This window comes from Talpa occidentalis, unplaced genomic scaffold, assembly GCF_014898055.3.
Source record: "Talpa occidentalis isolate TD23 unplaced genomic scaffold, MPIMG_talOcc4v2.1 talOcc4.2, whole genome shotgun sequence".
Lineage (NCBI taxonomy): Eukaryota > Metazoa > Chordata > Mammalia > Eulipotyphla > Talpidae > Talpa > Talpa occidentalis.
Genome location: NW_023602073.1, coordinates 110,704,606 through 110,725,714, shown reverse-complemented (window position 1 = coordinate 110,725,714; position 21,109 = coordinate 110,704,606). Strand labels below are relative to the sequence as shown.

Sequence of the window (21,109 nt, the reverse complement as noted above, 5' to 3'; positions counted from 1 at the left end):
TTGTTTTAATTATTTTTTAAAACCCATTAAGTTGGTTTATTAATTAGATCCATCAGCCACATACCTGAAATACTAATAATGATTGACCTTTGACATTATTAATTCAGTAAAATATACTGATTTTAACTTTCAAAATTTCTTTGAGGAATGTGAAAATTAGATGTTATTAATTAGAATATAAACCTAAGATTAACTGATGAATTTATGAAATGGAATAAGTTTTAATGTTTTTCAGTTGCCCAAAAACTGGCAAGTCATTGTGGCTTAAAGCATTTGTCAGTAGGAGGCGCTTTGCGTTATATATTAAACAACCAACCAGATACAGAACTGGCAATTATGTTAAAGTGGCATCTTTATAAAGGAATGACAGTACCTGATGAACTAGCTATTCAAGCCCTAGAAATATCTCTGATGGAAAATATATGCAATACTGCAGGGTAAGTGCTCCGGGGTAGAGGAGGTAAATCTTTCAAGAAATTACTCACTGGCATTTAAATACTTTAAAGCTCGAAAGCTCTTGTAAAAGGGGTGACCTGCTTCTCAAACTAGAGCATCTATGTGACCACATATTTTAATTTTCTGTCAACTAAAACTTGACTTGAGCGCTCAACAAGCCAAAAGAGCCAGCAACCCTGAGTTGTCTAAAAATCACCAGGCTATGTACATAGCCCAAAAGGAAGCTGGTGTGACTTCTGCAGCCCAGAAGTGATAATTGGACCAAATGAACTGGCCCAATAGTTATGGCTGCTCACTGAGCCAGCTCTCTGCTGGCACTGTTCCCAGAGGCAGCAGTGCCTCTCCCTTAATGTCAAATTTGGACAGGAGCACTCATGTTTGAATTATTTCTTTAGTTTACACTCTACTCAAGCATTCCCCAACTCATCCCCACCCCAGTACAACCACTGGTCACACAAAGTCATAAAAATGAGTGAAACCTAATGTCCTGCTCTGGAGTCCAAGTCACTGACCTAGAATCCCCCTAATTTACTCATAGGTGTAATTTACCCTGCCCTTCCCTGCCACAGGTCCTTAATCAAATCTCTGGACAATTCTCCTAACTTCAGTTATAGGGGAGCAGATTCCAGAGTGTCTGGGATTTAAGCAAATTGAGTTACTTCCTTCCTGGTGTTCAGCTTTGCAGAAGAGCAATCTCAATTAAGGCAACCTTGACTGAGTCACAAAGGTTTTAGTTCCAGACTGGAACTCTCCACTCACCCTGAATTTCTCTAAGCTTGAGGGCCACTCAAGTGACCCTTACTTCACAAGATGGAGATGTTAAACTACTCTCCAATTAAAACAACAACAGTGGCACCCCATACATTCTCTGGCTGTCTTAATTTATAACCCTCTCAGCCATGGCACTTAAAGCTAGTACCTGGAGACTTGGCTGGAAAGCATTGAGGTAGGGTATCCTGTGACTTAGCCCAACCAGCAGCCAATGTGCCCACCTTGCTCCCATCGCAGAGTGAGCTTCCTGACTTTGGGGGCCACTCATCCCAGAATTTGTAGATGGCTTTTACTTCTCTCAGTTTGACAGTGACACCCTCACAATTCACCATCCTTTCTGCCCAGAGGCATGCTGGTCCTGATGAAATGATGAAGACTCTTGGGAGTCTTCTCATAACTCTATATCTCCCTTTTGAGACTCCCAGCCTCCTCATAGAACTTTACTGTGAAAGTTTAGAACAAGTTTAGAGCACGGTTTTTTCCATATTTGCTTAATCTCTTACTAAAATACTATTGATTGTGCCAGGTCCTACTATAGTTGCTTTACATACCTGATCTACAATCTTTAAGGCAACTCTAAATTAAACGTAATTTCCCCTGAAAACTGAAATTCAGAAAGACATCAAGTCAAACTGAGTTTCAAATATAAGTCTGTCTGCTTCTAAAGCCTAAACTCTCCACTGCTGTCATGCTTAGAATAACAGCACCAATTGAATACTAATATAGTGTTCAAGGTATGATGTGCGTTCTCTCTTGAATTCTGCCAAGACCTGCCTTGGGATGCTAAATGTACAAATTCAGAGCTGTGTTCATATATATGCTGCCCTTCTTCTCGCCCTTGGACTGACTGAGGTTTAAAATATCTCTAAGTAGAGGGTGAATCACAAAGAACAGAAATCAAGTTGCTGATTAGCTTGGGGCTACTGCTAAAAAAATTACTGATTCTGAAAGACAAGAGGGAAGCTTTGAGAGAAAAGAAATTTGGAGCTTTTATTTTCACTTTTCTCCTTGTTAGTGCTGTCATTGATGGATACCCTGTAACTTACTCTCAAGTGAGTATCTTGGAAGCCAGGTCCATCATCCCAATGATCATCTTTGAGTTGGATGTGCCTTCCAAAGAGATTTTCAAAAGACTGCTCCTGGAAAAAAACAAGGGACCAAGGTAATGTATGTGATGAAAACAGTAGTAAAAGAAGTGAATTTTAGTCATCTAGTGAAAACAGTATGTTCTAAGAGCTGTTTTCCATCCCTTCTCTTTTTCTCTCCAGTTTGCCTTACCCATTACACAACAGTGCACAGATTATAGCTGTCAGGAACTCAAGCTACAACAAAAATGTTGATGAAATTAAGCAATATTATGAAAAACAGCATCAGAACTGGTATGTGATTGATGGATTCCACAGCAAATGGTGGGTATGGAATGAAGTCATTAAGAAAATTCATATGGTGAATAGTTATATACAGAAATATCTGGAAAGAATAAAAGCAGGTAAGAAAACATTGAACTGTTGGGATGGAATAAAATATCAATTTAAAGTTTATTCATGCCTGATTCATGTTTTCATAAATCATTCAATTTAAACATTTGTTCCCACAATTTTAATCAGTATTTAAGTATATACTACTATCCAATTATAGTGGCATGTATATTTGTTCTAATAAATGACTGTTGCTCCTCAACCTATCATTTATTGAATGCCTGTGTGAGCTTAGTTTTTAGATTACACATGGTCTCCCACTAGGACAGTTTATAGTGTTTGGAATGCCAGGTAAGAAGCTTGTTTCAAAAATTGTAGATCTGAGGGCAGTGGCCTGTGGAGTGACACACTCATTATGCTTTATAAATATTGAATTTATTTAAAATTTTTTAACTTAAACATAAAGTGTCTCCATCTATATTTGGGATCCATGAAAGGAAATGTTGGATTATGTATTACATATTCTGATAATTTTTTTATTTTTCTCCAAAAATAAAATTTTTTTCTCCAAAAATATGTAAAATAGAAGGAAAGTTATCTTCATCTGTTTTCTCTAAAAAGAGTGAGAACTCCAAAGAATTTACCTGCGGGTGTCAGACAGTTTTCTATTTAATGACTTTATTTACCTTTGGAAACCATGAAGAAAATATATTAAGGCATGAGGAAGCAACATGTTGAAGAAAATCTTCAATTACATTATGTCTTTGTTTGTCTTTTTGTCTGTTAGACTCTATTTCCAACTAAGGTCATATCCTCATGTGCTGGGGGATTAGAACTTCAGCATATCCTTTGAGGAGACACAGCTCAACCCGTAACAGTAACCTAGTCTTGAAAGTGACATCCAATCACTTTTGCTATGTTCTGTCCCTTAGACGGAGGCTACTTGGCCAGCCCACACCTGGGGGGGAAGATTACTCAGGGAGTGACCACCGCCAGATGGGCATGTAAGAGACTGCTGGAGCCAGGCTAGATCCATTCACCTGGTGATCCCCAGTGATCTACATGCTACAGTAACAGAGGCATGATCTGCCTTATTCTCAGATTAGTAGGGTAATTGAAGATGTAAAGTGACAAGAATTTTGTGTGGCAACATTTGGTAAAGTTCCCAGACATTTTGTCTTAAATGCTACCTTAGGAAACCTGCTCTTGATTCTGGAAATAGAATGCAAAGATATTCAGGAGATCTTACCCAGGATCTGAACTTTTCAGAGAAGACTGGAACTTAATGATGTAGTCTGTATTCAAGGATAGAGGCCTTCCTTGGGGGACCCTGAAGTAACAATGGGATTTGTAGTCCTGGGTTGATTCTCTCGAGTCTTTGATTTTACCATTTGGAAAACCCTGTGCTCTACCAAATTAAATCCTAAAGACCCTTTAGAAATGGTGCTAATTCCACACTGATGATTCTTTATTTCAAGAGGTGAATGGAGGGCAACAGCCAAGAAACCAGTGCTTTTTAAATGTCTGACTTATTACTATTGCTTGAAGGAATGCCAGTTAATAAAGATGGCTTTATTTTGTGTGTGCTCCTTCTTCCTCCCCACTCCCTATTTAAAAACATAACTGTGGTGGGATTGCATGGTGGAACCTTCTTCAAGTTTGGCTTTAGCCATCCTCTTTTCAGGTCTAGACCCAGCCTTTTTGGGAGATGGGTATGGTATTTAGTATCAGAGGAATGTACCACCTTGATGCCCAGTCATTGAGGAAGGTTCATCTTCTTTTTTTAAAAAAGATTTATTTATTTATACATACAAGACCTGGGGTACAGGCCAGAGATGCAGGGGGTGAGAGGATTCACCAGAGACAGAGTGGGGAGCAGAACAGGCAGACTGACTGAATACACTGCTGAGGGGAGCAGTGGGCGAGTCAGGAGAAGTCTGCTGAGCCATGTGGGTTGCTCCTTGGCCTGCCTGGGATTGAACTCATGCTGCAGAGGCTGTGGATTGCTTCATAGTGAGATGCTTAACACCTTGCACCACCAGGGAGGCCCAGGTCCATCTTCTGACTTGTGTTACTGAAAACCTCTAAAAGTTTATTCTTAAGTCATTTGGGGGAGGGCAAAATTTGTAATGAGCAGACACTAGACTATTTATCATCTTTACACACCTTGGTGAATAAGGAAGAATCATCCTCTTTCATTAGATAAATTTATGTCATAGATGACAAATTTAATGCCATAGATGCCATAAACTCTATGAGAGTGTGATATAATTCTAAAATCTAAAATATTTTGAATTAGCCAAAAAATCTAGTCCCTAGAGTCTCAGGTAAGGGATTATAGATCTGTAACAATACACCTCACATGAGATCATTTCTATCCTCAGGAGAAATTTAGTAAATTTACATTGTCCCAAAACAAACCAAACAATAACTTTCTGCTTCATAATTTCATAATTAATCTAAGACCTTGTTAGACATAATAATAAGAACAACAAAAAGGCAAAACTTGTCACTGGTGAAAGGGACCATTAGTAAAACATATTGATTAGTGTCAAAATTTACTTCTTATAGCTAAATGTATTTAAAAAGTAACTTTATTCCCTATACCATATTACTTTGGAATATTGGGAGAAAATCCTTGAACCAGTCCATTGAAAAAATTATGTTACTCTCTTGTTTAAATCTCTAGGGCACACCTAGGGGGGAAATGTTTCTTCCCTTCTCTTGGGTGGCTGTAAGTATCATTATACACTAGAATACTACATGTCAATTAGAAATAATTAGGTAAGTCATACAAATTAGTATGGAAAGATGTCAGAGAAACTCTTTACTCCATTGTTTGGAACCTACAATATGTATGCATTTGTGTAATTTCAGTTATTTTAATTTTTAACATCCTTGTTAAAAAGAATGAAGACATATAATAGCTAATATGTTGATTACAGGAAAAGCTGCCCACATTGACAAGTTATGTATCACACCTGAAGAGCTTGCTTCTCGCCTGGGCGAATTTGGACAGTTCTGCCCTGTCAGCCTGGCAGAATCATATGAATTAATTGATTGCTCGGAAACTGAGTCCTTGGAATTTGCAGCTGAGTTCAGAGGGCACTATTATAAAATGAGTTCTCAAGAAAAACTGAACGTAAGTTGTTCCTAAGTCAAAATGGTTAGCTAGAAGAAGAAAATGCCTGTCTCTTGATTCATTAAAGAAGGGGTGGACACAGATAGGAATACCCAGGAACTTTGGGTCAGCAGCCCCATTATTGGAGCATGTGACTCTGGAACCAATGAAGCAATTCAGAAGTCAGTCCTGATGCTGCCTCCCAGGACATATTTTGTTTTGTTTTGTTTTTAAAGATTTATTTATGTATACAAGAACTGAGGTACAGGCCAGAGGTGTAGGGGGTGAGAGGATTCATCAGAGACAGAGTGGGGAACAGAACAGGTGGATTGACTGAAACACACTGCTGAGGGGAGGTCTGATGCACCATGTGGTTTAGCTCCATGGCTGGGGATTGAACTCATGCTGCAATGGCTGCCAATAGCTTCATAGTGCTGACATTTAACCCCTTGCACAATCAGGGAGGCCCCCCAGGACATATTTTGGCACAAAAGAGAAATTCAGGGTCAGTGATAGGTCCTTGACTTGGGCTAGTTCAACAGATAGGAAGACCCAACAATGAGCTCCACCAGTAGAGGGGATGATGAGCATTGGGGCTCAGCCCACAGATGGGTGTCCAAAGGTGCTGAAAAAGGAAGTTGAAGTCAAAATTAGTAGAAATGAAGCAAAAAATTACTTGTGTCTCCCTGTGATTTTAAAAATGTTCTATCTACAATCCCTGTAAACCTTATACAGTCCTGTTAAATGGAACAGAATACAGATTTATTCTGATATTATAATGTCCATAATTTGATAATATAAAGAGGTTGTTGAAACTAATCAGATGCCTCTGAACATTTTATTTTCCTCTGAATAAACAGAAGTTTTTGATGACATTATTAAGGAGACTTTTATTTCTTCCTGCTAATTTAAATGGTAATCACAGAATTTTAAAACTGGAAGTGACAGAAATCATCTGTCCTTTCCATTTTACAGAGTGATAACTGAAGCTGGAGATGTTAACTCATCTGCAAAGGGCACCCAACTAGTTAATGACCCTATTGGACAGGAAAACAGGCAGGCAGGTGATGGTACACTCTCCAGCGCCTGGCATGTAGTAGGAGCTCAACAAATATTTTTGTATGAATGGATGAGTGACTGAGATTAGGAGAGAGACCTTAGATGTGATCACTTTTGAATAAATGAACTGCCAACCAGGGGAGCAGTTACTGTAGTGAGAATTGCAGCTCTCAGATGCATCAAAAGGCCAACCTTGATACTGGAAATGGGGAGTGTAGCAGGAGAGCCTCAGTAGATTTTTGATTGACATAGTCTTCCTTTTTTTAAATGATTTTGCTGCTGTAATCCTTATATGATCCTTTTTTTAAATCCTTTTTTTAGAAATTTTTGGAGAACCCAGAATTATATGTGCCTCCATTAGCTCCTCATCCACTCCCATCTGCCAACATGATGCCCAAAAAGCTGACACTGTCAGAGTTGAAGAGTCGATTCCCTAAGTGTGCTGAGCTCCAGGGCTACTGTCCTGTGACCTACCAGGATGGAAAACAAAGGCAAGTCCTTGCCCTGGGGAAGTACAAGGTGGAATCCCTACTCAGAATAAGTGGTTCATAGAAGATCTCTAACCTTTTAGTTAAAAGGTCACTAATATTTAATTGGAAAATGTTCTATTTATTCCTTAATTTGCATAGGTAGAAAAATAGAACATTGTTGGCATTTTATTTAATAGTCCTACATATGAATTATACAATAGAATTTTTTTTTTGTATTTCAGATATGAAGCCCTAGTACCTGGTAACATTAACTATGCTTTAGAATATCGTGATCATATATATATTTGTGAAAGTAGAGAAAAACTCGAGAAATTTTTGAGGTGAGACCTTTCACTGTCATAAATATTTTTTTAAAGATTTTTTTATTTATATATACAAGAACTGGGGTACAGGCCAGATGTGAAGGAGGGTGAGAGGATTCACCAGAGACAGAGCGGGGAACAGAACAGGCAGACTGACGAAATACACCGCTGAGGGGAGCAGCGGGCGAGACAGGAGAGGTCTGCTGCGCCCTGTGGGATTCTCTCTGGCCAGCAGGAATTGAACCCGCGCTGCAGAGGCTGTGGACAGCTTCACTGCGCGGCGATCAACTGCCTGCACCAACAGGGAAACCCCACTGTCATAAATATTTACTGAATTTTTTTTGTTCAATCTGCCACACTGGGAAATAGATATGTGTATACACACATACACACACACACACAAATATGCATACATACACATATATACATACATACTCATCTGATGATGAGTCTATAACTTCAGGTTAAGACAGACCTTTGGAACCTAATAACAACAGGATGTGAGGGCTTTAGGGTGGGAAAATGCCCAGAGTTCTGAGAGAGGGGTCAACAGTCTGAATTTCCTGTTAGAGAAGATCTAAAGGAGAATTAGGAATTAACTACATGAAGGGAAAGAGGGCCTTAAAAGGGAACCCAGACCAAGGTATCACAGGACTGTAAGAAATTCCACTGGCTCTAATATGCTGTGGAGATAGAAAGGGCCAAAAGAAGTAGATATGGTGAGCATATGGATCGTCAGTTACAGTCACCATAACATTTCAACTTGATCCGAAAAGCAGTATGAAGACACTGACTGCTTTTGGATGTTATAATCAAATTTTCTTCAGAGAGAGACCATTGCTAGAGTGTTGATGATGGGCTGGAGGCAGGAACACCAGCTACAAGAATCCTGTTCAAATGAGATAGCATGTTTGAGATCACACATGAAGAGCGGTGTGGGTAAAGCTACAGGCTGAGGACCAGTCCTGGGAAAGACCAACACAAAAATGACAGGAGAGCTTACACAGGAGAGTGAAAAAGAAGAATTCCACTTAAGTGAAAAAAGAGTAAAGAGGGGAGAAGGAGAGAGTCTAGGAGGGCCTGACCAACAGGCTTACATGCTGCTTAGAGGTCAAGCAAGACAAGATTTGAAAAGAATGTCAGATTTAGCTCAGCTCATTGGTGATTGTGGCAAGAATGGTTTGTTTCAGTAGAGTGAGGTGATGGAAGCAATTACAGAGTGCAGAGGTGTAGATATGAGGTGAATGTAAGACCTTGCCATAATTAGCCCAGAGGTTGCACAGGTCCTTTGTGACAAAGGGAATGAAATGCTTGAGGGAAACTACTGGATATGAAACAAAGGTAAACTACTGTAAACTGGATCACCCTTGCCCCAGATGAAGGAGCAGCAGTGAGGCAGTCACAACCAGACAATCCTGTTGTTCACAAGAAGTTATCCTGGCTTTTTTTTTTTAAGATTTATTTATTTATGTGTTCAAGAATTGGGGTACAGGCCAGAGGTGCAGGGTTGAGAGGATTCACCAGAGACAGAGTGGGGAACAGAACAGGCAGACTGACTGAAATACACTGCTGAGGGGAGCAGCAGGTTAGACAGGAGAGGTCTGCTGTGCCATGTGGGTAGCTCCCTCGCCGGGGATTGAACTTGTGCTGCAGGGGCTGGTGATAGCTTGATAGCACTGTCCTTAATTTTCCCTGTGCCACCAGGGAGGGCCCTATCCTGACTTTTAAGCCACTTTTGACTGATACAAAAAAATTTTAAATATGTGGATCAAATCATCTCTGTAGTAGTTTGTGTAGTAGTTTGTCATCACTAGAGACACGCACTGTTTAAGGAAGTTTAACTGTAAAAATAGAAGAGACGTTAGTTGCTGGAAGTGATATAGGATTGAAGGAATGAAGTGGTCTTTCATTTTTTTTTCCAGTGGGGGAGGTATGAGCATATTTAAATGCCTGGGAAAGATTCAGTTAAAAAACATGATGCCAGAGAGACAGAAAAGAGAGAAATTGGGGAGTAAGGGTCTCTCTCTGGGCCTCCCTGGTGGTACAAAGGGTTACGTCACAGCACTATGAAGCTACTGCAGCACGTTTCCAGGCCAGGGAGCTAACTCACATGATGCAGCAGACCTCTCCTGTCTTGCCTGCTGCTCCCCTCAGCAGTGTATTTCAGTAGATCCGCCTGTTCTGCTCCTCACTCTGTCTCTGGTGAATCCTCTCGTGCCTACCCCTGCACCTCTGGCCTACACCCCAGTTTTTGTATGCACAAATAAAAATAAATCTTTTAAAAGAAGATGCCCTCTCTGGAAAGAGGGGGTAGCAGGGGTCTAAGTATGGGTAGGGACTGATCGTGGGTGGGAAGTAAGGTCAGCCATGGAAAGAGAAGCATGTGTGTGCCTCTGCTTGTGATGAGCAGTGAGGACATTCCATTGTGATGGCTTCTTTTTGTGTATCATAGCATCTGTGTAAGGGGTGACTTGGGAGAATTAGCAATTTGAGAAGAATAGTGAAGTTTTATATAATCGATGTGAAAAAAATTGAACTGAGAATAGCTAAGCCTGGCTAGAGAGCCAGGTGAAATCGATGGCTATGAATTTTTAGGAGCCCCAGTCTTTCCACTTATATCACCTTCTCTGGTAGGAAAAATTGTAATAGGGTGGTCCCCAGGAAAGGGGGAGGTTCCAGGTTCCCTGCCCCACCCTAATGGAGGGTGGAGCTGAGCAGGGAGAGAAGAAGCTGCAGAGGAGACTGAGGAAGGAAGGAAGCAGGATGCAGAGCCAGAAGGAGACCTGGAGGAGGCACATGGAGCCTAGAGACACCTGAAGAAACTGCGCTTGTCTTTTGGTCGTGGACTGGGTGACACAGATGTGGGTGAGACCCGTGGGGAGGTGACAATGGCAGCATTTATCTTGATTTTGATTTTGCTCTTTTCCTTCTGGGCTTGTCTGGTTGTTTCTGACCCTTTTCTGTGGGTCCCCACTGGAAGGGGCTTTAGACTTGTGGCAGGCTTTGGGGCCTTGCTCTGGGCCAATCCTGTTTGGATGGAGTTTTACCCACGAGGGGATGGGTAACTTTGGGTGCTTGATTTAGAAACTAGATTCTTTGCCTTTCCTGTATTGTTTCCTAGTTGTATTAAAGTTCCTTCCCATTAAAATCTCATATGTTTTGTGTTGATGAGGCAGATGGCAGAACCCATTTAAAATAGGCAGGTTTGTGGGGTTTGGGCTGCCCCTCTCCCTGCCCTGTAACACTAGCATTGGTTTATAACATTATGTATGTTCCAGATATACAGCATTATATCAGTAGTTCACATCTGCACATACTATGTTATGATCTCAACCAAAAGTTTAGTTTTCCATCTACCGCCACACTATTGACCCTCTTACTCTATTTGTCTACCTCCCCACCCCTTTTTTTTTTTAATATTCATTTTATTTTTTTTTTAATTTAAATTTTATTTTTATATTCCCCATACAATTGCAATCCCCCATTCTGACCCCAATCCCTCCCCTCCCGCCCCCACCCCCCAAAAAGTGTCTCTGGTTCATAGTTTTTGTTGATTTTGATTTTCACTTTCTTATAGTTATTCATTTTCCTGGTCCCTTATTTAAGTTTTCTAGATCCCTGCTATGAGTGAGACCATCCGGTATTTTTCTTTTTCTTTTTGGCTTATTTCACTGAGCATGATCCCTTCCAGCGTCATCCATGTTGCTGCAAATTGCATGTGTTTATCTTTTTGGAATGCTGAGTAATATTCCATGGTATATATGTACCACATCTTCTTGATCCAGTCATCTATTTTTGGGCATTTGGGCTGTTTCCAAAGCTTAGCTATTGTAAACAGTGCTGCTATAAACATGGGGTGCAGGTGTTCTTTGGAATTGATGTTTCTGTGTTCTTTGGGTAAATACCTAGGAGTGGAATTGCTGGATCCTGTGGAAGCTCTATGTTTAGTAGGTCCAGAAATCTCCACACAGCTCTCCATAGTGGTTGGACCAGTTTGCACTCCCACCAACAGTGCAGAAGAGTTCCTTTTTCTCCACAACCTCGCCAACATTTGTTGTTGCTAGTTTTTTTAATATGTGCCATTCTCACTGGTGTAAGATGGTATCTCATGGTAGTTTTGATTTGCATTTCCCTGATTGCAAGTGATGTTGAACATTTTTTCATATGCCTGTTGGCCATTCGCATTTCCTCTTCAGAGATGTTTCTTTTTAGTTCCTCTGTCCATTTTTGACTGGATTATTTTCTTTGTTGTTGTTGAGTCTCATCAGTTCTTTGCAGATTTTTGTGATCAGTCCTTTATCATTAGTGTTAGGTGCAAAAATGTTCTCCCAGTTGGTGGGGTTTCTCTTTGTTTTGTTATTGTCTCTTTTGCTGTGCAGAAGCTCTTTAATTTGATGTAGTCCCAGCTGTTTATCTTTGCCTTCACTATCACTGCTTTGGGTGATGCGTCTGCAAAGATGTCTTTGATATGCAAATCACGTAGTGTTTCGCCTATATTTCCTTCTATGTATTTTATGGTTTCAGGTCTTATGTCTAGTTCTTTAATCCATTTTGAGTTGATTTTTGTATATGGTGTGAGGTAGTGGTCAAGCTTCATTCTTTTGCATGTAGCGACCCAGTTTTCCCAGCACCATTTATTGAACAAACTTTCTTTGCTCCAATGCATAGTCTTTGCTCCTTTGTCAAAGATTAGTTGACCATAAATCTGTGGGTTTATTTCTGGATTTTCTATTCGATTCCATTGGTCTGTATGTCTGTTCTTGCTCCAATACCATGCAGTTTTGATGATTATGGCTTTGTAGTAGAGTTTGAAGTCTGGGAGTGTGATGCCTCCATTCCCTTCTTTTTTTTTCAGGAGAGCTTTGGCTATTCGGGGTTTTTTGTGATTCCATATGAATTTCATCAATAATTGTTCTATTTCTTTGAAGAATGACATTGAAATTTTGATTGGAATAGCATTGAATCTGTATATTGCTTTTGGTAGGATGGCCATTTTAATAATGTTTATTCTCCCAATCCATGAGCAGGGGATGTCTTTCCATTTCTTTGTGTCTTCTTCTATTTCTTTTAACAGTGTTTTATAGTTTTCTTTGTATAGGTCCTTTACCTCTTTTGTTAGATTTATTCCCAAATATTTGATTTTTTTGTTTCGATAATAAAAGGGATGGTTTTTTTGATTTCTTCTTCTTCAGATTTATTGTTTGTGTATAGGAAGGCTACTGACTTTTGCGTGTTGATTTTGTATCCTGCCACTTTACTGAACTGATTGATGAGTTGAATTAGTTTTTCTGTGGAGTTTTTGGGGTTCTCTATGTATATTATCATATCATCTGCAAAGAGTGATAGTTTGACTTCTTCTTTTCCTATTTGGATTCCTTGGATGTCTTTCTCTTGTCTTATTGCTCTGGCTAGGACTTCCAGTATTATATTGAAAAGCAGTGGTGAAAGTGGACATCCTTGTCTTGTTCCAGATCTTAATGGAATTGCTTTCAGCTTTTCACCATTGAGAATGATACTGGCTGTTGGCTTGTCATATACGGCCTTTATGATGTTGAGGTACGTTCCTTGTATCCCAAGAATTTCAAGGGCTTTTATCATGAATGGGTGTTGCACTTTGTCGAAAGCTTTCTCAGCATCTATTGATATTATCATATGGTTTTTATATTTCTTTTTGTTGATGTGTTGGATAACGTTGATTGATTTTCGGATGTTAAACCATCCTTGTGTCCCTGGAATGAATCCTACTTGGTCGTGGTGAATTACCTTATGGATACACTGTTGGATTCTGATAGCTAAAATTTTATTGAGGATTTTTGCATCAGTGTTCATTAGGGAGATTGGCCTATAGTTTTCTTTTTTTGTATTGTCCTTGTTCGGTTTTGGTATTAGTGTAATGTTGGCTTCATAGAACGTGTTAGGTATTATACCTTCCTTCTCAATTTTTTGGAAGAGTTTGTGAAGGATAGGTACCAATTCGTCTCTGAATGTTTGGTAGAATTCATTTGTAAATCCATCAGGTCCTGGGCTTTTGTTTTTGGGGAGGTTTTTGATTACCATTTCAATTTCACTAATTGTAATTGGTCTGTTTAGGTGTTCTATTTCTTCTTTATCTAGCTTTGGTGATTGTAGAGTTGTAGGAATTTGTCCATCTCTTCTAGATTGTTAAACTTGTTTCCATATAACTGTTCATAGTAGTTATTAATAATTCTTTTGATTTCTGCTGTGTCTGTTGTGATTTCTCCTCTTTCATTTATTATCCTATTTATTTGTGCTTTCTCCCTTTTTGCCCTTGTGAGCCTGGCAAGGGGTTTATCTATTTTATTTATTTTTTCGAAGAACCAGCTCTTGGTTTCATTGATCTTTTGGATTGTTTTTTTAGTTTCGATTTCATTTATTTCTGCTTTGGTTTTTATTATTTCTTTTCTTCTACTGGTTTTGGGGCTTTTTTGTTGTTCTTTTTCTAGATCTTTGAGTTTCGAGATTAGGTTGTTTCTTTGAGTTCTTTCTTGTTTCTTGATGTGAGCATCTATTGCTATATATTTTCCTCTTATTACTGCTTTTGCTGCATCCCATACATTTAGGAAATTGGTGTCCTCCTTGTCATTCAATTCAAAGAATTTTTTAATTTCTTCTTTGATCTCATTAGTCCAGTGGACTTCCAGTAGTGTGGGTTTCAATCTCCACGAGGTAGGAGAATACCTTGCCTTCTCTTTATGGTTTATTTCTAGTTTGATGCCTTCTTGGTCAGAAAAGATGGTTGGTATGATTTCAATCTTGGTGTATCTGTTGATGTTTGTCTTGTGCCCCAGTATATGATCGATCCTAGAGAATGATCCGTGTGCGCTTGAGAAAAATGTATACTCAGATTTTTTTGGGTTTAGTGTTCTATATATGTCTGTTAAGCCTAAGCACTCTAGATCCTTATTTAGAGCTTTAGTGTCTTTACTTATTTTTTGTCTTGTTGATCTATCCATTGTTGATAGTGGTGTGTTGAAGTCTCCCACTACGTATGTGTTTTCTCTGATGTCTGTTTTCAGAGATGCCAATAGTTGTCTGATATATTTTGGTGCTCCTTCGTTTGGTGAATATATGTTAATGAGTGTTATTTCTTCTTGAAGTATTATCCCCTTGATCATAATGTAATGACCACTGGGGTCTCTTTTTATCTTTTTAAGTTTGAAATCTGTTTTATCTGATATGAGTATAGCTGTTCCTGCCTTCTTTTTTGGTCCATTTGCTTGTAGAATTGTTTTCCATCCTTTAACTTTGAGTCTATTTTTATCTTTTGCAGCTAAATGTGTTTCCTGGAGACAGCAAAAGGTTGGGTTTTGTTTCTTAATCCAGCCTGCAACTCTGTGTCTTTTTATTGGAGAGTTTAGTCCATTTACATTTAGAGTTAGTATTGATATGTTAGCATCTGTATTTGCCATTGTGTTTGTCTTTCCTTTGATTTTATTTATTTATTCTTTTAATAACTTTCTTTGGCCTTCTTTTGTTGTTATTCGTCCCTCTGAGGTTCTGGCTTTAGGACTCCTTGTAGTATTTTTTGGAGTGGGGTTTAGTCGCAATGAAATTCCGGAGTTTCTGTTTGTCTGGGAAGGTCCATATTCTTTCTTCAAAGAGGAAGGAGAGCTTTGCGGGATAGAGTATTCTTGGTTGGCATCTGTTTTCTTGGAGTCTGTTGACTATGTCCCTCCACTCTCTCCTTGCCCGTAGTGTTTCTTCAGAGAAGTCTGATGTCAGTCTGATTGGTTTCCCTTTGAATGTTATCTGTTTCTTCCCTCTTGTTAGTTTCATTATTTTTTCTTTGTCTTGGATTCTTGGGAGCTTTACTATTATGTGTCTTGCTGTATTTTTCCTTTCGTCATGGAAGTTTGGTGTTCTTCTTGCTTCTTGTATATCAATTTTCAGATCCTTCTTAGCGTTTGGGAAGTTCTCTTCAATTATATCCATGAATATTTTCTCTGTTCCTACATCTCTCTCCTCTCCTTCTGGGATTCCTATAACTCTTATATTTCCTTTCCTCATGGAGTCAGATAGTTCCCGAAGTCTTTCTTCGGTCTTTTTCCTTCGTACTTCTCCTTCCTTTTCTGTTTTAGTTCTTTTTATTTCTGTGTCTTCAAGAGTACTTATTCGTTCTTCCATTTCATCTATTCTGCTTTCACTGCTTTTCCCAGAGTTCTTTAGCGTCTCCATTAATTCTTTGATCTCCTGCATTTCTTTTACTTCCCTCTTTAGGGACTCAATTTCATTCTTCTGGTCATTAATTATTTTCCCCTTATCATTGTTTTCCTTTATGACTTCTGTCAGTTTTTTAATCACAGCAATTTTAAATTCTCTATCTGGAAGGCTCAGAAGTTCTTCCAAGTTACTGTCGTTGCAATCTGGTAGATGGTTTTCTTTTTGTGGTGTGCTATTTTGCTGAGGAGTTGCTGGGTTGCATGTTGTTTTTCTACTCCCTACTGCCTGTTTTCTAATTTGCCGTATTCCTTGTGACACTGTGTTGCTGGTACTGGCCGGCATCTTGGGCGACCTTCCCAGCTCACCACTGGCTCCTCTGGGGAACTTCTGCTGGGTTCACAAGTCTCCAGCAAAGACAGGTCCCTGCTCTGTCTCCTCGGTGAGCCTTCTGCTGGGTTCACACAGTCTCCAGCAAGAAGGGTCCCTGCTGCAAAATGCCGGTGCGCGCTCCCCTGCACGCCCGGTCTGCCCCAGCGGTGGGTGCTGCTCCCTCTGGGCTGAACTGCAGGCTAGAAGGCGCCCAGCATGGGCAAGCCTCCCAGCTTACCTCTGTCTCCTTGGTGAGCCTTCTGCTGGTGCACACAGTCTCCAGCAAGAAAGGTCCCTGCTGCAAAATGGTGATGCGGGAACGAGCTCCCCTGCACGCCCGGTCTGCCCCAGCGGTGGGTGCTGCTCCCCTCTGGGCTGGAACTGCAGGCTAGAAGGTGCCCGGTGTGGGCAAGCCTCCCAGCTTAACCTCTGTCTCCTCGGTGAGCCTTCTGCTGGGTTCACACAGTCTCCAGCAAGAAGGGTCCCTGCTGCAAAATGCCGGTGCCGGTGACGCGCTCCCCTGCACGCCTGGTCTGCCCCCCCACCCCCTTTTCATTCTGGCAACCACCATTTGGTTCTCATAATCCAAGAGTTTATTTTCATCTTGTTTTATTTGATTGATTTATTTTTTTAATTTTGTTCTTTTTTTAAGAGTCCCAGGTGAACAGCTTAGATCAATATTCCTATAAGTTACCTTATGATCACCACCTTTTAATTACCGCTTTATATCTACATTCCCATAGATATACAGTGAGTATTTTTTGAGAACATCTATCAAACGAACTTTGTGTTCTTAGATTTCCGCTGAAATACTGGGACCAGAAGCTTCCACATAAACTTCCTCCATTAAAGGAACCAGTACCTCTTACTAGTCTTCCTTTGCCTGGGTATCTGGAGCAGGTTAGTGATTCATGAACATGAGACACTTTACAATTTTCCCCAAAAAATAAACAGATTCTGGGATACATGATATTGTATGTATTTGTGTGTGTGAGAGAGAGAGTGTGTGTGTGTGTGTATAAGAACAGTACAATTCTTCCTTAACAATAATTTTTTTTTCTTATTTTGGTACCAATAAAATTCAAGGCAGAGATTTTTTTTTCTTAATTTGAAGCTGTAAATTCAATCATAACCTATTTTTTGTGTGTCTGAAATAAAATGTGAGAAAAAAGTCCATGCTTCCATTGCTAATCCCCAAATATCTACACTAAAGTGAAGAGAAAATAGATTGTCATACAATCATTTATATCGGATATGTAGTTTGGCCCTAATTTTGAATTTCAGTGTCTGTAACACTTTTTTGAGTTTGAATTGTGCAGTTTCTACCTCTGAGATATTTATTCATCGCTCGGATTGCTAAATTACAGTTCCTTTAAACTGACCCACCAAACCCAGATTTTTCTCAAAATCCAGATGAAGCCATCTACTCAAGTCTTTTTATTTATCTAAATATAGTACTTTTACAAAATAATAAAACTCACACCAGTCACTTATTTGCATGAACTTTGGGACCTTAAGTTTTGGGGGAGTCAAACACTGTATGAAGAATTTCCACTGGGGATGGGGTGGGGATTGGTACCCCTAATCTCTACATTGTTCAAAGGTCAACTTATTGTTAGCTGTTGGCTAAGTGGTCACCTAACCACCTTTATAAACACAACCACTGGAGGCTATTTGAGGTGAAGAATAGCCACTTTATCTATTTGCTAAGAAGAAAAGAGACCAAACTCAAACTGAAGTTGTTTCCTACCTGCAGGGTATGGCAACTTCTCTGATTAAAGCAATGAATGCAGCAGGAAGCATAAAGCCCAAATTCCCTTTCTTAAGTGTAAGAAGATCTGTGCTACTATTTATAGCATTTCATCTAAAAGGTACGTCCTTTTTAATGATATGCTGGTGGGGGGGGTAGGGGGAGAGAGAGAGTGAGAGAAAGAGAGAGAGAGATTTTAATGAAAATCCAAAACTGGTTTTCTATTTTTTTAAAGATTTATTTATTCATTCATTTATTTATACAAGCACGGGGTACAGTCAGAAGCGCGGGAGGGTGAGAGAATTCACCAGAGCCAGAGTGGGGAGCAGAGCAGGCAGAAGGACCGAAGTACGCTGCTGAGGGGAGAGGTCTGCGCGCTATGCGGGACACTCCTCTGGAGGCCGGGTAGCAGCCCGGGATCAAACCGGCGCCGCAGAGCCTGCGGCCAGATTCACAGCCCAGCGTTCAACCGCTGCGCCACCAGGGAGGCCCTGGTTTTCTAATTCTTAAAGCAGGAACTATGAGTAATACCGTCAGCTCTCAATAATTCATGCCACAGAGGAAGGTACAGAAGTGATTATGATATAAAATAGAATAATCCCCAAAGCTTATTTGGGGTTTGGATGTCTTCTCAGCTATAGCCTTACAACTCACACATTGTCTTTAATTTATCATTCACTAACCGAACGGAAAATATTCACAGTTCTGTGAAATTTTCTACAGCCTTTAATCCCAAAGGTTCTGAATATTCAAGAAAAAAGTACAAGAGGAAGATGGAGCTGTTTTTAGAGAGATGTGAACTCATCACTTACCTGAGTGCCAAGATGACTAAAAAATACAAGGAACCTCAGTTTAGAGCCATTGACTTTGATCATAAATTACAGACCTTTGTCTCTCTCAGAAATATAGACCCAGCTAATGAATAGCTTGCTTGGTAACTGCAACCAGAATCTCAAGTTATCTGAAAGAGATAAAAGGAAGTAGATTGAAGATCTGATCCCCTCTGATGTGTTTTTCCCTCCTGAATGAAGTAGCACTTCATTTTGAGTCTGCCAGCCTTCAAACAGACTCAAAGCCCTGCCAGGCAGGAAGGCGTGCTCTTTCATAAGCACACATTTAACATCATTTTAAAGTTTGTTCCTCATAGCCTGATCTTTCATACTTTAACAAAATAGTTATTCCATTTAGAACTCCATTTAGAATATATAACTTAATGTATGTAATAAAGCTATTGTTCCTTTTCCTCTTTAACATTTTCAGTAGAAAAGTCAGTTTCTGCTCAAGAAAGCTACCAATTTATTGTTAGAAAGCTTCAAGAAAGAAAGTTAATGGTGATGTAAATAAACAGAAATATTGATTATACTTTTCATATAGGAGTTGTTAGCAAACTTTTAAATGTAAGACACTTCATTATTTTCCCCACAAAATAAATGAATTTTGAGATAACTTAAATGGTTGCCTGTTTTTCCTGAGTATTAAAGTAAGCCAGACAATTATAAATCAGAGACATCCTGCAGGGGAGGAGGCGGGAGAGGGATCAGAGGGAGGGAGGGAGGAGCACAGGGGACTGAGGTGATGGTGCACAGGTGCATTGGTGAAGGGAACTCTGTGGGGACTACACCTGAGTGGGTGGGGGGAAGCAAATATTGTTTAAAGATGGACAATGATGTAAAAAATAAAAAAAACAATATTTTAAAAAATAAAAGTGTACACACACACAATAAATGTATAAGACAAAAAAGAAGTACACGCTAGATGAAAACTTATGAAATTAAATTTTAATGAGATTTAAAAAATAAGAGTAGCCATTTTTCAGCAGCAACATAAAAACTAAAATGTGAAATAGTAAGAGTGACTCTTCAAAAATCAAAAATGAGTGTAACTAGGCAAATCTCAGTTTCTCTGAGAATGTTTCTTAATCTCTGAAAATGAGTCAATTAGCTCCTTTTTCCCAGCTTTATTAAGACATAAATGACAAAATTATGTATTTTAAACATATACAATGTGATTTGACATAGTATATTTTATGAAATATTCACCTTTTTATCAAGTCAATCAATACAACCGTCACACAGTTACTTTGTGTGTGTGTGTGTATGTGCATGCGCATGTGTGTATGCTTTAGAGTACAAAAATTGTTTCTCAAGAAAATCTCTTTGGAGCCAGTGACCATCCCTCTCATATGCACTTACCCCTCACCATTAATGTTACCAAGTTGTTTTTTCCCAGCAAATTAGGTCAAGCAATCTGTCACTGACAGAATTAGCATTTCAGCAATGGGAAAGAAAAATATATATAATTCTAAAATTTCTTATTGAAATCACCCCATTGTTTAGAAATTATTCTTGCATATTATTATAAATTACCCCAAATACAATGAAAGAACATTCTGAGTGTCTAAGAACCCTAAATTTCTTCCCTGAGTAAGTATTGTAGTTTTTAAACATTTTCAATTTTATTAATATATTTTATTTTACTCTCAATTCATTTAACAAAGTTTTCCATGCATTCAATTATAAAGGGAAGGAATACGGAAATAATATGATGTGTTCAAGAATAAGGGAATACTGAAAAACTGAAGACTGTAAAACACCTTTTACATATGCATGCCTTTGTCCAGTGTAGGTGATTTTTTGTTTGGTTGTTTGGTTGAATCTGCTTTTACAAATGAAGGCCTAAGTAAAGGTATATCCATGAAACCTGAGAGTCCTTAATTTTGGGTGGTTCAGGGAAGAATTCTTAAAGGGATAATATCTGATTTAAAGGAATCTTTTGGAATCTAGGCAGATAAAAATTAGAGAAATAGATAAAAACTGACATTCTAATGACAAGGTGAAAGGCATTCCAGGAATTAATAAACCCATAAATTCACCAAATCTATCAGCCAGGAATATATACTCATGTGTATTTACAAGGAATTCTCCCATTCTAGAGCAGGAGATAAAAATATAAGTGACATATAACATCCACCACTATGTAGCGCAAGAGATGCAGGGCCTGGAAACTGGAGCACTGCTGAATTAGTGCAATAAAATCCCTAGAAAGTGCTTCATAGTCCATATAAAATTGGCTTTTGGCATTGAGCATAGTCAATTATTCTTGCATTCCCCTCAAAACTCTTTGAGTCATGAGTCTTGGATCGTTATTTCTTTCAGTTGCAGTTTTCAGCTATCCATCATAGCCTTCAAAGA

At 39.2% G+C, this 21,109-nt stretch overlaps 1 protein-coding gene across 3 annotated transcripts; it reads left to right on the top strand.

Moving 5' to 3' along the window:
- The first annotated feature begins 193 nt into the window (after positions 1-193).
- On the top strand, positions 194-21,109 carry LOC119252769 (adenylate kinase 9-like). Of its 3 annotated transcripts, none has more exons than XM_037520213.2 (9): positions 194-437; positions 2,243-2,389; positions 2,496-2,716; positions 5,591-5,787; positions 7,147-7,316; positions 7,538-7,636; positions 16,966-17,068; positions 17,925-18,039; positions 21,074-21,109. In XM_037520213.2, exons 1-9 carry the CDS (start codon positions 337-339, stop codon positions 21,097-21,099), a joined length of 1,179 nt encoding a protein of 392 aa, XP_037376110.1. In that variant the 5' UTR covers positions 194-336; the 3' UTR covers positions 21,100-21,109. The 3 variants fall into 3 exon arrangements, with proteins under 3 accessions (XP_037376110.1, XP_037376108.1, XP_037376109.1); XM_037520211.2 differs by lacking the exon at positions 21,074-21,109 and adding an exon at positions 18,642-19,354 and having other exon boundaries at positions 196-437; XM_037520212.1 differs by lacking the exons at positions 194-437; positions 21,074-21,109 and adding exons at positions 1,212-1,402; positions 18,642-19,354.